The sequence below is a fragment of the Eimeria tenella genome, genomic scaffold (genome assembly GCF_000499545.2).
Source record: "Eimeria tenella Houghton genomic scaffold, Eth_scaff34, whole genome shotgun sequence".
NCBI classification, from domain to species: Eukaryota; Apicomplexa; class Conoidasida; order Eucoccidiorida; family Eimeriidae; genus Eimeria; species Eimeria tenella.
The window spans coordinates 76,046-90,215 of record NW_013543186.1 but is presented as its reverse complement, the minus strand read 5'-3'; the positions used below and the strand labels follow the sequence as shown (position 1 = coordinate 90,215).

Below are 14,170 nucleotides of genomic sequence, written 5' to 3'. Positions count from 1 at the left end.
ATGTTAAGCAGGCATTTTGGTTGCATGATTCAGCAGGTGTTCCCATTTGCAAAACGTAGTCTCAGTGTTTTGCTGGAACCTTAACGCATGGCAGTTTGTGCAGTGTTGTATGTGATCCAGGAACCGCGAGTTCCAACGGAATGGAAAATGCCAGTTTCTAGTGGAACCTACGCAGCCGAACAAGTTGCGAAGTGGAATTGGTATTACCGCATGGTAATTTTTACGCAAAACACTCGACTTGTCAGCCATTTCGTTGATTTTAGAAGGCTATGGTTATGCTCTCTGTGTTGTTCAAAATTTGCGTTGTTGGCCTTGTCTGCGTGCTACTGCCTCCAGGAGCAGATTTACTACCTGTGGCAACAGAACGTTTTTCCTGTGAAGCCGAACCATGTCTTCTGCGGTTTCCCTATTCACTTGGCAACATCCGGTGAGATTCTTTCTTCCCACCCTGAGGTTCTCATGCTGTGAGGATGAGCAGCTGAGCTAGCTAAGGAACAGCACGCCACCAATGAAATATTTGTGCTTTGCTTATATTTTAGACTCTACCGAAATCCGTAGCTACTTGGGCGGGAGTCGTCGGTTTCGTCGTCTATTAGATATGCCTGTCGAAAATATAACCTATGTCGTAACGGGCAAGTGCTATCCTTTGATGGGAGGTGTCATTAGTACTTGGCTATTCTTCGGTGCCCAAGTACCTCTGGCGGTATGACGTGACGCCCTTCACTTCTGACACGCTTTAAGCAGCATCAGCCTTTCCGTTTACAGTTTGATATCTGCGTCGCGTCGAGAATTTCTTTAAATATTTAGTTGTTGTGATCCATAGTGGCGGGTGCTGGTGTTCTTGCTGTTTCGCTCCTCTCAGTCTTCGCAAGAGCGTAAAAGCCACATGACCCGTATCAGGAAGCCGCCGCATACAAAACAGAGAACAAAGCCTCCAGTAGAAGCGACCGATGGCAGCCAAGTACATTCTCCGGACGCACGAACCCCTGAGAGTGGCGAGGACCAAACGGGGCAACCTTCATAGTGGGACATTTTTTCGTTGGAGCCGAACTTGTCAGCTGTGCTGTGCCGTGCATTGTCTCAGTTTAAGGGTTTAGATTGTGATATTCGGGCTATACATCACTTGTGCATTTGCGTGGATCGACGCGACATACAGTTCCAACTTTTTTTGTGTAACTGCTGGACTTTGGGCCGATTGTCACGGGGTTCTTTCTAAGTATTGAATGGGCTCTCCCCACATTGAATTCGGCACTGAATGTTCAGATCCTCCGTTGGGCAGCTCTTTGCAAGTAGGGAGCTTAAAGCAAAGGGCCTCGCTGCACGCCTCCCGCATACGAATGGTTCTGCGGGTGTGCAAATGCCAAGAAATGACAAATTTTATCTTTACTGGCCTTTGTAACTTGGCTCGTTTCAGTCGCACAGTGTGCTCGTGCGTGTGTACTTCTAGAACTGTTTCGACGAGCGCTCCACTCTCCCACTTAAAGGCACAAATTTTGAGCATAATGCCTCACTCTCATAATTTTATAGTATTAACTACAGTATCACACGCATTCACATCAGTATTTGTGTCACGAGATTCATGATACCTCATTTACTGGCTCAAGATATCTTCAGAACCTGCAAGTCTCGTGGTTTCCCTCTCACGCCCGTTTCCCGCCATGGAAGGGGCACATGCAGCGTCATCTGTTGTCAAGGCCGCCTTTGATATTTCTCTGCATGCGGCGAAACACAACAATTCGAGATGCGGGAGGGCAACCCGCACGCAGGCTATGGGGAGAGTCAAACCGGCTGAGTGGCTGCGCCTGCTGCAGCTCCTGTAGTAGGCGATCCTGGTTCGCTTCTTCACCACCCACTATCTTCTTAATGTCAGCAGGCAACGGCAACGAAGGGAGTCGTATAAAGCCTTCTCGGTAATACGGTCTATCCAACAGGGGCAAAAGCTCGAAGCCACCGAATTCGACTACCTTTTCCCCGGCAAGCTTGGCAGCACCATCTGTACGCTTCCCCAAGCCGTAGTGTGTTTGACCAGAGTCCCGGGATGCGGGCACATCCGGCGGAAGAGAGCAGAAGTTGTTTACTGACTGCCAATTTCGAGCCTCCGCTGTTGCGTCGCCGTTCGTGCTCTGTTTGCGCCTCTTGCTTCTATCCATCCTTTGGTTCTCAGCCACCTTCAGCGCCTCTGCAGCAGATACTGAGCAGCCTGTCCCAGCGCCATAAGGACTGCTACCACTGCCGCGTTCTTGCCAGTCCTGCGACTTTTCCACTTCTTCATAGTCAATGCCCAGAGGCAATGAACAGACGCGGTGACCCTGCAATCCCCATGTCTCGAGTCTGCGACGAATTAAAAAGGGCAAATGGCATTGTTGCGCAGAAGAGTATGCACCACACGTTTACAGAAACCAACGGAGGGGGATGAAAACCAATATCCGCCGTGACGTCGCCGACATCCTAAGGTACTGCTAAAGTGCTTTCGGCTGTGGTCCTATACACACTAAACCGCGAGTCTAACCTGACAACAAAGTTCCCTGTCACGGCAAACGGCGATTGGTCCCTTATGGAAAAAGCAGCGGCAGAGATTTCACGAATAACCAGGACACCTAACGCAGCCCCTGCAGAAGTGAGAATGGCGCGAATACTTACGGGCGGCCCACGAGTCCCCCTTCCGCGTGTCCAATAAGCACATACTCCCTCACTTGACAGTTAAAACTCTGCCGTTGTGACATGTCACCACCACAGCACTGTGCTTGGGCCCTTCTACAGCACGCGCAGCAACTGGAGCGAGCAATCTCAGTCCAGTCTACATTAAAGGGCATCCAGCAGCAAATCACTAATTGCGGACAGTGTTGCTGCATCACAGAGCGACACCCAGCCCTCGTCGCACCTAATTCTCTAGGGCACCACTGAAGGTCCGCTCGAGGCTCAGAAGCAATATAAGTAAAGAGAGACGGCTCGCATGACGCACCCACGGGAGACTCTGCAGCAGAGGTGCTGCCTGCAGTGTGTTGCGTCTGTGAAGGGGGGGAACGTGCTGTGATGGTATCACCAGGCACTGCAAATTTGCCTGAGCTGCTATTTTCTGCTCCGGCGTTGACTCGACTGCCAGGCAAGTGTCCAGGCAAAGCCGCCTGCTCCCGTCCAGTGTGCTCCGCGTCTTGCTGCTGTTGCTGTTGGGGATAGCATGAGATGCACACGCTGCGATGCCGTATTGACTGGAGTTTCTTCTGCACTAGTGGCTCCACGTGAGCAGCCAGCAGCCCCGTACCGGCTCCGCACTCCAGTATAGTAACAGGCCTGTCAAAGTTCCAGCGACTGCAGCAACTGCTGGTTTTCCAGGCTGCTCCCGCACTGCAACTGCAGCATTTGCTGCTCGTCCGGCTGCTGTCACGACTGATGGCCAGAACACGACTTGCCAAGTATGAAGCAAGAGCAGAGACGAATTCCTTCCTAAATACAAAGCCGCATGTGAAAGGTGTAAACGCGTAGGTGCCAGTGAAAGTGCCATGTGCCCAGCAAATTCGAGAATTCAACTTCGGCGAGCAGAAAAAGCAAATGCAGAACGGTAAGAAATGGGCTCCTTGGGACACCTGCAACGGCGCCAGTTGTAGATGCGCAAGCAGATACAACAGCGGAGCGGTGATACAGCACCCAGAGCACTGCGCACCCATCTTTCGTGCTTACGTGGGTATTACATAGAGGGGGAATGCAGCATCAGCGGCACAAAGATGCCACCAGCACTCCTCAGATCCCACCTGTGTCACCAACCTAAAGGTTAGATTGCATCATATTTTGCAGCCATATTGGCAAAACACGCATGGTGTCTGTTCACCACTTCCCGGCTGCGTTGTAACCCCGGCAAACTTGGTGGACGCTACACAAGTGCGGCATCGGCGCCAGTGGTGCTGACACCATGCAACAGTGTGCGATTTCGGCATTTGCGCCGTAGGCGCACATCCGGACCCCCTGTCACTGTACCGCTAGCCAACTACACTGTTAATACTGCTAGATGCTAGATGCTAGATGCTGCTATACAGTGCTACTCGGTATTGCCTACCTGCGTACTCTGTCCCGCTTGTGGGGCCTCCGCGATATCCCTTTCAAGCAACTCAATGAGCTCCGCTCGTGAATAAAGCTTCAATTCAGGAGGCTGCATGCGCCGCAGCGCTCGCTTCACGTGGGGATGCAACCGGCATATTTCACAAGAGCAAGTACCCTTTTTGCTTGAAGCGTTTTCCATTGTTATCCGCGGCAACAGCACACAAATACGGTAAGCCTCAGGAATATCTCACACCGTTGAGCACACAACGCCCACCTTGGGGAAGTGGCGGACCCCACGAAATGGGGTCCGCCACTTCCTGAGAATATGCAAGCCGCTGATGTACTACTTGCGCCTGCATTACCTAGTTTTCCTTAAGGGGAATTATACACGAAGTACAATGAAAAAGGACCTTTCGCACCGAGCAAAGTAGGTCTGTGTCACCCCGAAGCCCTTGCTTCCCCCCCCCCCCAAGAATATTTTATTTCAACGAAGAAACAAAGAGTACTTAGGGAGGGAAGCTGCCAGGCTAGCTTTGTTGACTTCGCAGCACTGTGGGAAGCACGTAGGGAGGCTTGCTACCGCGTTGAGCAACAGCGCCAGGACACGCTGGGCAGATGAACAAGGGCCCTCCATAGTGCACATTGCCGTCCCTTGTGTTGTCAATGGAAATCCGACTGGATGCATCAGTTAGTCGTAGTGAATTCCACTTCAATGTGTTGATTGTCAAATCCGCTCTAACTCGATTTTGATGGACGCTGCCAGCGGTTGCAACACCCAAAGGAGAACTTTAGGACCGTGTCTTGAGACATGAGCATTCCGGTCAATCATCGGCTGCGTGCAATGCAACAAATTAGTGCATTTATCTGTGACATGTTTCACAAACTATGAATTTAGGAGATTGGTCCCTTGGGTTGGAGACAGGCGAGGACCGGTCAGACTGTGAATGCAGGAATTTGTGAAGCCCATCTATACAACGTAGCTGTCAAGCACTGGAGAGGTGACAAAAAGAAACAATTTATGACTTATTTTTTATATTTCCACACACAATGAGATGAAGTTTGACGTCCACGCACGGAAATTAACAGATAGAAATTACGCGGAAGCGAGGCACTTGTAAACACACTTTATAGGGGAGCTTTCGCGGGTAGGAAGTCAAGATTCAAAAACGGTGTAGGCGAATGTATGAATCTGCGCCAAAGCAGGCTTTGAGCACCAGTAATAGTGTAACATTTCAGGACCTGAACGCGCGCTATCATAGTACGACTTGAGCTGGCCTGTAGCGTTGAGCTCGCGACGCTACTGGCCAACTTAACTCGAACTATGATTTTTTTCACAGGTTCGACGCCTTTCACCATTGTTCATTTTCTTTTGCGGAATAATTAGAGTTACTGGAGCTACCGCTACTAAAGCTAGGTAAGTGCGTTTGACCTCCCTGTCAGAGAATAGTGTATTGCCGGCTCCTCACATCCGGAAGAGTAGCGACTGTTCACTACCTGTATGGAACAATATGAGCTGCAACGAGTATATAAGCGACTCTAGAGCTCAGCGCTGAAAATTTGGCCAGTCTCCCACTAGTGGCTCACGAAGAAAGGATACGTTTGAACGCTGAGTGGGCGTTTCGCTGTCTCAGTTCGGTAGCGCTTCTCGTACTCATACCTACTGTGAAAGACGGAATAAGCCTCTCTTTGAGATCAAATGCTTTAAGCTTACCTCTCCTATCTAGTGCTTCTATCGAGTGCAGTGCATTAGACGAATTTTTGTAGCAAATTGCATAAGTCTACTAGCTAGAGTAAGATGCAAGCTTACACTCGCAAGAATCCCACAGAGTCTTTCGCGCTGTGGGCCATGCCATCAAACACCGTCAAGTCACCTTATTTTACCCTAGAAACCTTTAAATTGTTACGCACACATTCGAGCAGCGCATCTACTCGTTTATGAGCTTGAAATATTCGGGTTGGACACTCCAGGCTCCTTGTCTTCGCACCAGGATGACTCTCCCAAAGTCACTTGGTGTAGGAGATCCTGACCCGCGGCGTTGCACGCGAGCCTTTACAAACTTGCGTATAGCGGACAAGACTCGGTGAGCTTACCATTTGCAGCTGGTAAACACATTCCAGCAGCCAATAATTTAACAACACTTTACATAATTTAACAACACCTTAGGCCTCGAAAACATCACGCTTCACTTGAAAAAGCCTGGTGGCTTTGGTCTGCCCTACAAAGGCTTTCCGAGCCAAAGGGAGGAGAGGGCGTTCTCCACATATATGGCGTTAATCCTTGAGAACGCGCAGACAGCCAATATGGCTGCACGCGTGCCCCAAAACAACATGCAGATTCCGTAGCTGTAAATGTGAATCCTTTGAAGAGACGGTAAGCTTACAGCCCCATTACTAAATCCGCTGTGTGTGCAAATCGGATTGCACCAAGTCTTTGGGGAGCAGTCTTGGTGACTCATCTTCAGATTCGGGACCCGCTCTCACACCCAAAAGAAATCTTAGAAGCCCAACTAGTCAGAAAGAATGACTACAAATGATGTTCGGAAGAGTGGCATAGATTAACTGTTCAAGTACAGCCGTGAGTCTGTTGCCCACAAGGTACAAGGCGTCATTGCACGGTGCCCTCAGCCAGCGCACTAGTATATACCACAAGAACATGACCGGACGTCTACATAAGCAAAAACAAAATTTTGATTGTATCCACATAAGTTCAGTTCACCTGGATAAAGCATGGCCATTCTGTCAAAATTTCGCACCACATAACTCACAAGTCTAGCTCTGCAAAATATCTAGCTCATCATGGCATTATGTCCAGCATGAGCCACTTCGCTCAGCACGCTTTCAGCTCATTCCTGCTCTTAAAAATGTATGTCAAGTTTGCGTCAAGACTCCACAAGCCCGGCGCTCGCACTACGTAGCAGTAAATTTGTTTCGACACGGGGTAGACGAGAATCAGGGGCAATTGTAAGAGCGCTTAATGCGTGAACCGTCGTGCGCACTTCCCAATCGTGTAAACCAGCATCATGTTTGTCAGCCTTGACGGTCGGAGCACTTATTGGGGAGCAATCCGGATCTAACCACCACCTAGCTGACAACTTCAGCGATTTCTTTTTGGAAATTACGCTGATCCGGTGGTAACGAAAATATGGGGGCGTTATTAGGTAGCTTGCCCGGCAACCGTAAAATCTGGTGGTAATCTGAGCGCTTCGGGAGAAGCCCTACATCTAGTCTTTGTGTATCCTTCGAGGACCTCGAGTATGTCTGACGGTACCTCTGAACGTCTTCTGACCTAGGCCACTCGCCAAAATGAATAAAATTGAGGGTGGAGGTAGTTCATGACTTCACTATCTGCGTCGCCTCGAGGGGAGTTTGGCAACGAAATACGCCTTTATGTATTAGGGGTCCTCCTACAGTATTCGAACATCGCACAAAGCAGGGGTCATTGTCGCTCCATGAACTGATGGATGGCTAAGCCACTTTGCTAGTGCTCCCGTCCTAAGCTGAGAGCCAACTCTTTTCCATGCCTCTTTCACGCCTCCTCTTTAGCGATCCACAGGTTTCCCGAGGCAGCTAGCTCTGCTGTTGCTCCTCTCCAGCACTTCAAACCGACTGTGTCACCCTTAGTTTTGGCCTTGCAAAGCTCGAGTGGCAGGTTTATCAAGGAGTAGTCGTCTCGGACTGCTGCTGGTATGCCAACGTCTTACGTAACTGTCTTCCTGAAGTAAACCGAGCGCACCTAGTGATCTCTTTGCAACTGGTCGGCTGCATCTTAGTGAGTAAGTGCAAAACCATTGAAAATGCAAAAGCGTTGGGGCACCTTCAGCTTCAACCGTGCCCAACCTGCCAATTCTGTTCCAGCTGAAGTAAGCCCAGTGCACTAAAGCACCGCTTTTCGAACACTCCCTTCAATCGCCCCCTTAGTGGCGTTGTCCCAGACCTTCCGTAAATCTTGTCTGTACCATGTTGAGTAAGGTCTGCCCAGCTCAGCTCCTACATAGCATTCCTTGGTGGCCAAATAGGTGCACTCCTTTCTCTACACGGCAAAGACACCCAAGTATGCATTACGTAACACGAAGCGCCGTTCTAACTGGGTCTTTTTCCACTTGGATAGTGTAGCTTCTTGTCTATCTCACCCCGTGTGGCCGCTTGCGGCCTCGGTGACACTGGCGGCCACAAATGCTGGCCTGCCAGCGGAGCATTTGAGTCAAGCGTGATTCGAAAATCGAGTTCCATGACCTGAAGCGATTTAAAAGCATGTTTTACAGCCCCTCAATTTTTTCTGTGCAGCATTGTAGTTCTGCGCATTGCAGCAATTTTTTTAAAATCAATTAAACACACTGTTCGTAGAGTACTGCGAGTAGATTCAAGTTACGAAAACGATATAAGCAGGGACAGCTATCGAGCCGGATATCGCACAAGTAACTACTGAGCCAACACCCAAAGCAATTCGCTTCCAAGAAAGCAATAAACTAAGATTAGCAGAAGAAGACTTACAATGGCAAGAAATCGTGTTTGCGCTTCTCATTCAAGCATCCCTTAGTTGTCTTTCTGCAAGCGAGGGAGGCTCGTGTCAGGGGACCACGAGTGAAGGCGGAGAGCCAACCTAGCTGGCAGCCTATTTGAGGACGGCACGCTGTGGCAGACTATACGGATACCCGGAAGGCGAGAGAGGAATCACGCCTACAAGCCTTCGGCCAAAATCGCAAACAGTGAGTTGGGCAGGAATGCTTCTCACTGAGTCTCCTCTTTCGCCTGGTGTCGATGCGCCGTCACAGCTTGCCGGTAGATGCTTTTTCGCTGCCAGGGGCCCTGGCTGCATCCTAATGCCTATGGAGCAGGATTCCAGTGTTCGAACACGCCAATGAGAAGCACATATGAAAGAACGGTTGGAGCTGGCTTCATTGAAGGAGTTGCCGCGTGGAGACCCTCGTGTACGAGGAACTCGACGGGCTTAGTGAAGCATCTGTGGGGCCAGAACGCCTTCCGCACATGGCCTGACTACTGGGTGGAGGCGCCCACGTTACTTGTGTCCGTGCACGGCGCGGTATGAAATCTCGTTACCTTCTTGAGGCTTGACGTGAAATACTGCCTCCAAGTCAGATATCATGCATGTTTCTAAATAGCTCTCCGTTTTTGGGAGCCCTTTAACCAGCTGATCAACAACGTAATACCGTTTCTTGTACGATTAGGGGGACGATAAAGCCCCAGTCCTAAAAGTCGCAATGGCAAGAGCAACCGATCGTTCAGGCGAGCTGTGTGTTCTAGCGCAATGTTCCACCTTCTACCCTGGCCAATACACGCAGCTCATAGACGGCTCAACTTTTGAGTTTCAGATAAATCAGCTGTAAGTTTGCCTACCGTTTGAGAAAACGTAGGGAATGCAGCGATTGTTTGAAACAATATCACCACTGTGAGCAATACTGATGAAACAACGCTATCGAGAAACTAAGCGTACAGTATCTTGTAGCGGATGCCTGAGTGATTAAAACTTTCGAGCACCGGTCGGTATGGGATGCTCACGCATGACCCTGCATATTCTCGACTTCTGTAGGACCTGCGCGCCTCCGATGTGATGCCCGCCGCCATGCTCTTCCCTTTTCTCTGTCCTTCGCTGCGATTTTCTGAAGACCACACCCTGTCACCTGAGGCCCTCGTTGGCATTAGGCAGCCAGCCACAGGCATTTGGTGTCCTGGGTGAGCATGTATGTTTGAGGTTGTTCGAACGTTGGTCCTGAGATTCTTCGCATTATCTCCGCAGTGGCGTCGGTGGCACTTACCGTGGAGAGATACAGAAGCAGCAGCTGTGAACTCCGTGGCGGCTGCAGTCGCTGCGGCAGTCGCCACGAAGATGTCGTCGACGTTTCCGGCCGAGTCGTACAACTTACATAAACTTACAAACTGAGTCAACAACAATAGGCAGAAAGGGAAACCGAGAGCGAACACACAAACGCTGTAAAGGAAGCCAAAGAAAAGTCGGTCTTTGTTCGATTGCACTTAGCCTACTTTCCGTTTGCTTCGTTCACTTCGCTTACTTCCACTGGGACTCCGCTTACTCTCACCGTTTTAGCTCCCACTTGTTTCGTGTTTGTTTCGCGTGTCTTATGTTTGAAGTACGCGCAGCTTAGAGACTCCTGAACTGTTTAACCTCGGTGCCTTTCGCCCAACTTTTCCTACTATCGCTATTACCGCTTTTGGGACTGCTGCCTCTCCTGCTCCTCCCACTGCTGTCATACTACTACAAGACTGCTCCTGAAGAGCACGCATTGGCCACGAACGGCCAATCCCCAACCCTCTTTCAAATTTCAGTCAAAAAAATGAGATTAAATTAAATGCGTACCAGTGCTGCGGATTAAGTCTAGCACTGATTAGAGAGACGTAAATATGATGGCCAGCCACGGAGACACTTGTGTTTTAATAAGACTGTTGGTGGCAGCTAGCTGGCCCGCCTTAATCAAATAAGCTAGCCCTTCGTAAACTCTATTCTCTTCAGCACTGTCTCGGGGAGTGGGGTTGGTCCCAAGCAGCACGGCGCCAACAGCCGCAGAAAGATGCTCGCTTGCTGCTGCTCTACTGCGGACGGCCAATAGCAGTTTGAGCAAAGCTGATTTGAGTGCGGGATCGGACCCCAGTTTGCCTTTCTGCACTTCTGCCTCCCACAGTTCCGCTGCTCGGGCCTGTCTTCGTCTCGCGTCCATGTTTGCCCTGATCTCTACTGCTAATGCCTCGCTAAATCCACCTAGGTGGCTGGCCCTGGCATCGTCTACAGCGAGTTTGGTTTCTACAGCTGTGTTCTCAAGACATGCCAAGTCCATCGCCAGCATGAGCCGCAGAGTTTCCTCTGTCTTCTCTGTGCCTTCAAATTCGATCGCCTGCTGCTCCCGCAGCGACTCAATCGACTCTAGCAGTGCTTCCCGAACTTGTGTCCACTCGGGCTCCTTCACCGTTAGCAGCAGCCCGTGGTCCCCTGTGTGCTTGAGAGACAAAAAGCTCTGGTGAAGGTTGGGTGTCAACGGTAGCCTGTCTCGGGTTACGTCTGCTTCTCCAGCCGTGCATTCAGCAGTAGATGTCCTTTCTGAGGTGCGTGCGGGGTCTCGGAGGCTTGAGTCGGAAGGCAGAAGCGCGTGCTGCTGCTGCTGCCTCTGTTGTTCTTCATCTCGAATTCCTTGTAGTTTGATGACGGCTATGGGCACACTCATCGAGAATAGCAGCATCCCCGCAAGCAAGGCCGCTGTCATGCGCCCTGAGACACCCTCACCTAGACCCCAGGAAGCACTAATCGACTTTCTGTACTTGGCAGACGGTCCCCGCATTGCCGATCGTATCACCGATATCCGGGGGCTATCCTCGCTGCTGACTCCATCCAACCTAGAGTAACGGTCCCCAACGCGGCTGTAGAGCCTTGAGGCAGAGAAAGGGTAGGAAGAAGTACGATCTGCGCCCGTGGCCGTGACGGATGAGCCGGTAGTGGTCATCATGGTGGCGGTAAGCGTTTGACTTTGAGTCGGCGTTTCCGCCGTTGTTTTCTCTTTCATGCTGCGGTGGTGTGGTAGATGTGGCGGGAAAAATGATTAGCAGGAGAAAAACGGGGAAGGAGAGGCATGCAGCGCCTTCCACGCCCCTACCCCATCAAGAAGGGAGGGCAATCATGGGGTTAAAATGCAGATACCTTGACACTTAATTCAAGTCATAGCTCAACAAACAACTGAGTTACTTAACAATGAGCACGAGAGCGCCAAAGCTGGTCAGCTGTTCCCCGAAGGCCCCAGCAGAGAGATAAATCGGCAGCGGGCGAATTGGCCCTGTATGCACTTGGAAGTGAAACAACCTTAATTTTTCGTGCCAATTCTCTATTTGTAATTTTAATCTTGTTATATGTTCCATTAAGTAGGGGCGCTGCCGTAATTCGCGAGGAAGACGGCGCAGACTCGAAGATATGTGCACACCTCTACCTGTTTCACTGGTATCTGGCGCGGTCGCTCCCAATGCTCTTTGGACGTGGTTTGCGGATATCATGTGGTAAACGCAAACTGCTTCGTCCGCTGCAGCGGCACATTCCCGAGTAGTCTCCAGATTTTCCAACAAAAAAGGTGTGGAGATAACAATCTAGTTCTTGAGGATTTGGGCCTATGCTTAAATTTGGCAGTGGAAGCGTTTCCAGTCGCCGCCTCGATGCTTTCTCTCAGCTGCAAATCAAAACGCGCCGGAAACAGGGGGAGGCCGTTCTTGGGTCTACGTACACCTGGGAACACCCCGCCTCAGCAGCCGCCGCAATGCCTACATTCCAACCATAGCTCTGATTTTCGCCTTAATTCTGCGCTACAGCAGCAGCGCAGCAAAAACTGCGTCTTCGCTGCTGTCGAGCAGCGACACCAATCGAAGAAGCCGTTGCAAGCTTCATCGGGGGGTCCCCCGGAACTGAAGTCTGAAGGGATTGCTGCAAACGAAGGAAAAAGCGATTCAGGACAGAAAAAGAAGGCACCAAACTGCGGTCCAAGTAACAAGGGAGCAGTGGCCAGGGTGGGTGGGAGCAAGGAGGGTTGTGCATCAAAAGGGTGCCGCGAAGTAGGAAGAAAAAGAGAAATATGCGAGGAGCACGGGACAGAAAATGGCAAAAATCACTTGAAGAGGAGGCGCATGCGTTCAAGAACGAAGTTAAATTCGGTACAGGATGAAAGCACAGGCAAGGAGCACAAACCGTCAGACCGAACGAAGGCTGGCGGAGAAGACGCGCACGCACAGGACAGAACAGACATCAGTAAAATGGCACACCCAGCTCAGGAATGCAGCACCAAACGGCAGCAGCAAACACAGCAGGATGAAAGTGCGATAAAGCTTCAATTGGTGAAGCAGTTTGCATGTCGAGCTGCGGCTGTTGGCGCAAGTGCTGCTGCTACCAGAGATCGGCTACAGGGCGGTCGTTTTCGTCACCTTAATGAATTTCTGTACACGAACAAAGGGGAGGTGGCGTTTGCAGAGTACCAGAGGGAGCCCGAATTATTTGATATTGTGCGTCCTCTGAAGTATTATTTTCGCATCGTTTTGTTGGGTGAGGGGCGTAGGCAGAGGACACAAGGGTCTGTCAAGCCACAGGAACAGGACCTATGCTTCTCCGATGTTTGTGCTTTTGTGTGTGCTACCGCTGCTGCTGCGGCTCTTGCTGAACTTGTTCCTTTTGCTGCTTCTGCTTTTGCTGGCTTCAGTATCACGCGGGGTACCGCGCACAAGTCCGCCGTTGGCCTTTGAATCCTCTTGACATTGTGGCCGACTGGTTAGCAACGAAACCAAATGAATGGATGTAAGTGAGGCGTATGCTCAGCTGGAAGACCTGATATGCTGAGCCTGGGAAGATTGAATCTAGGATCGGCTTTTCACTACCGTTTTTTCCACTTATCCGGTTCATCGCCTGAAAGTGACCAGTTAAATGTTAATGTACGTGTGCTTTGGCTGATGCAGCATCGGCGATTTTGGATGTGGGGAGGCGGCATTAGCTCTCCGTTTTTCGGAGAGGTAGGGTGATGGTTGGAACGTTAGCCGTGGCGCTTGTTTCCAATGAAATCGCTTTTTAGCTGTTGCTTCTGTTATCGCCGTCAGTAGTGTGATACAGCTTAACTTGTGGCGACATCCACCTATCTAACTAATATCGTGTGTCAAGCACATTTGAAAAGATGCACGTTTGTTCCTCAATAGTGCCTGCTGCTTTTGCTTTCCAAATGGATCTAATAAGCTAAACTTAGTTGCATGTATTTGCCAAGCCGATTAAAAAGCATTTGACGGGCAACACGGCAGCGCATCATTGTATTATTGATGAGGGTTATCGTCCTGTGCTGCGTTTTACTACTGTTTTCATCTTTCTTGTGCGCTTTTTCTTAGAAAGTTTCACTCTTTCGACTTGGTTGCGGCAAACGAGCGGATTACAGCCTGCGACATTTCAAGTGTATGTATACCTCATACTTTCGCCCTCGGAAATATGTTTGTGGACAAATCTGCAGTGAATGCACCTGCATTTATTATAACTGCACTACTGCATGTCTGATTTGCCGTGTAAATAAAAGGAGTAGAGAAACAAATGTATTGCTTGCGCTCAATGCTGTCCTTCATTTCGTACTTTTCTCCCGTCACCAGTTGCTGTTTCCACCCT

At 50.2% G+C, this 14,170-nt stretch overlaps 4 protein-coding genes across 4 annotated transcripts; 1 reads left to right on the top strand and 3 right to left on the bottom strand.

Annotated features, from left to right (window-relative positions):
• Positions 1-87: 87 nt before the first annotated feature.
• ETH_00018935 (uncharacterized protein) lies at positions 88-709 on the top strand (the record flags this gene model as incomplete). The annotated part of the gene is made up of 3 exons (XM_013376371.1): positions 88-213; positions 337-427; positions 540-709. The coding sequence occupies 3 exons, from the start codon at positions 88-90 to the stop codon at positions 707-709; spliced, it is 387 nt and encodes a 128-aa protein (XP_013231825.1).
• A 970-nt stretch (positions 710-1,679) lies between these two features.
• Positions 1,680-4,234, bottom strand: ETH_00018930 (uncharacterized protein; the record flags this gene model as incomplete). The annotated part of the gene is made up of 4 exons (XM_013376370.1): positions 1,680-2,331; positions 2,641-3,444; positions 3,679-3,749; positions 4,052-4,234. 4 exons carry the CDS (start codon positions 4,232-4,234, stop codon positions 1,680-1,682), a joined length of 1,710 nt encoding a protein of 569 aa, XP_013231824.1.
• Positions 4,235-9,477: 5,243 nt separating this feature from the next.
• On the bottom strand, positions 9,478-10,263 carry ETH_00018925 (uncharacterized protein; the record flags this gene model as incomplete). The annotated part of the gene is made up of 2 exons (XM_013376369.1): positions 9,478-9,930; positions 10,219-10,263. 2 exons carry the CDS (start codon positions 10,261-10,263, stop codon positions 9,478-9,480), a joined length of 498 nt encoding a protein of 165 aa, XP_013231823.1.
• A 134-nt stretch (positions 10,264-10,397) lies between these two features.
• On the bottom strand, positions 10,398-11,564 carry ETH_00018920 (uncharacterized protein; the record flags this gene model as incomplete). Its single annotated transcript, XM_013376368.1, has 1 exon — positions 10,398-11,564. The coding sequence occupies one exon, from the start codon at positions 11,562-11,564 to the stop codon at positions 10,398-10,400; it is 1,167 nt and encodes a 388-aa protein (XP_013231822.1).
• Positions 11,565-14,170: the final 2,606 nt, after the last annotated feature.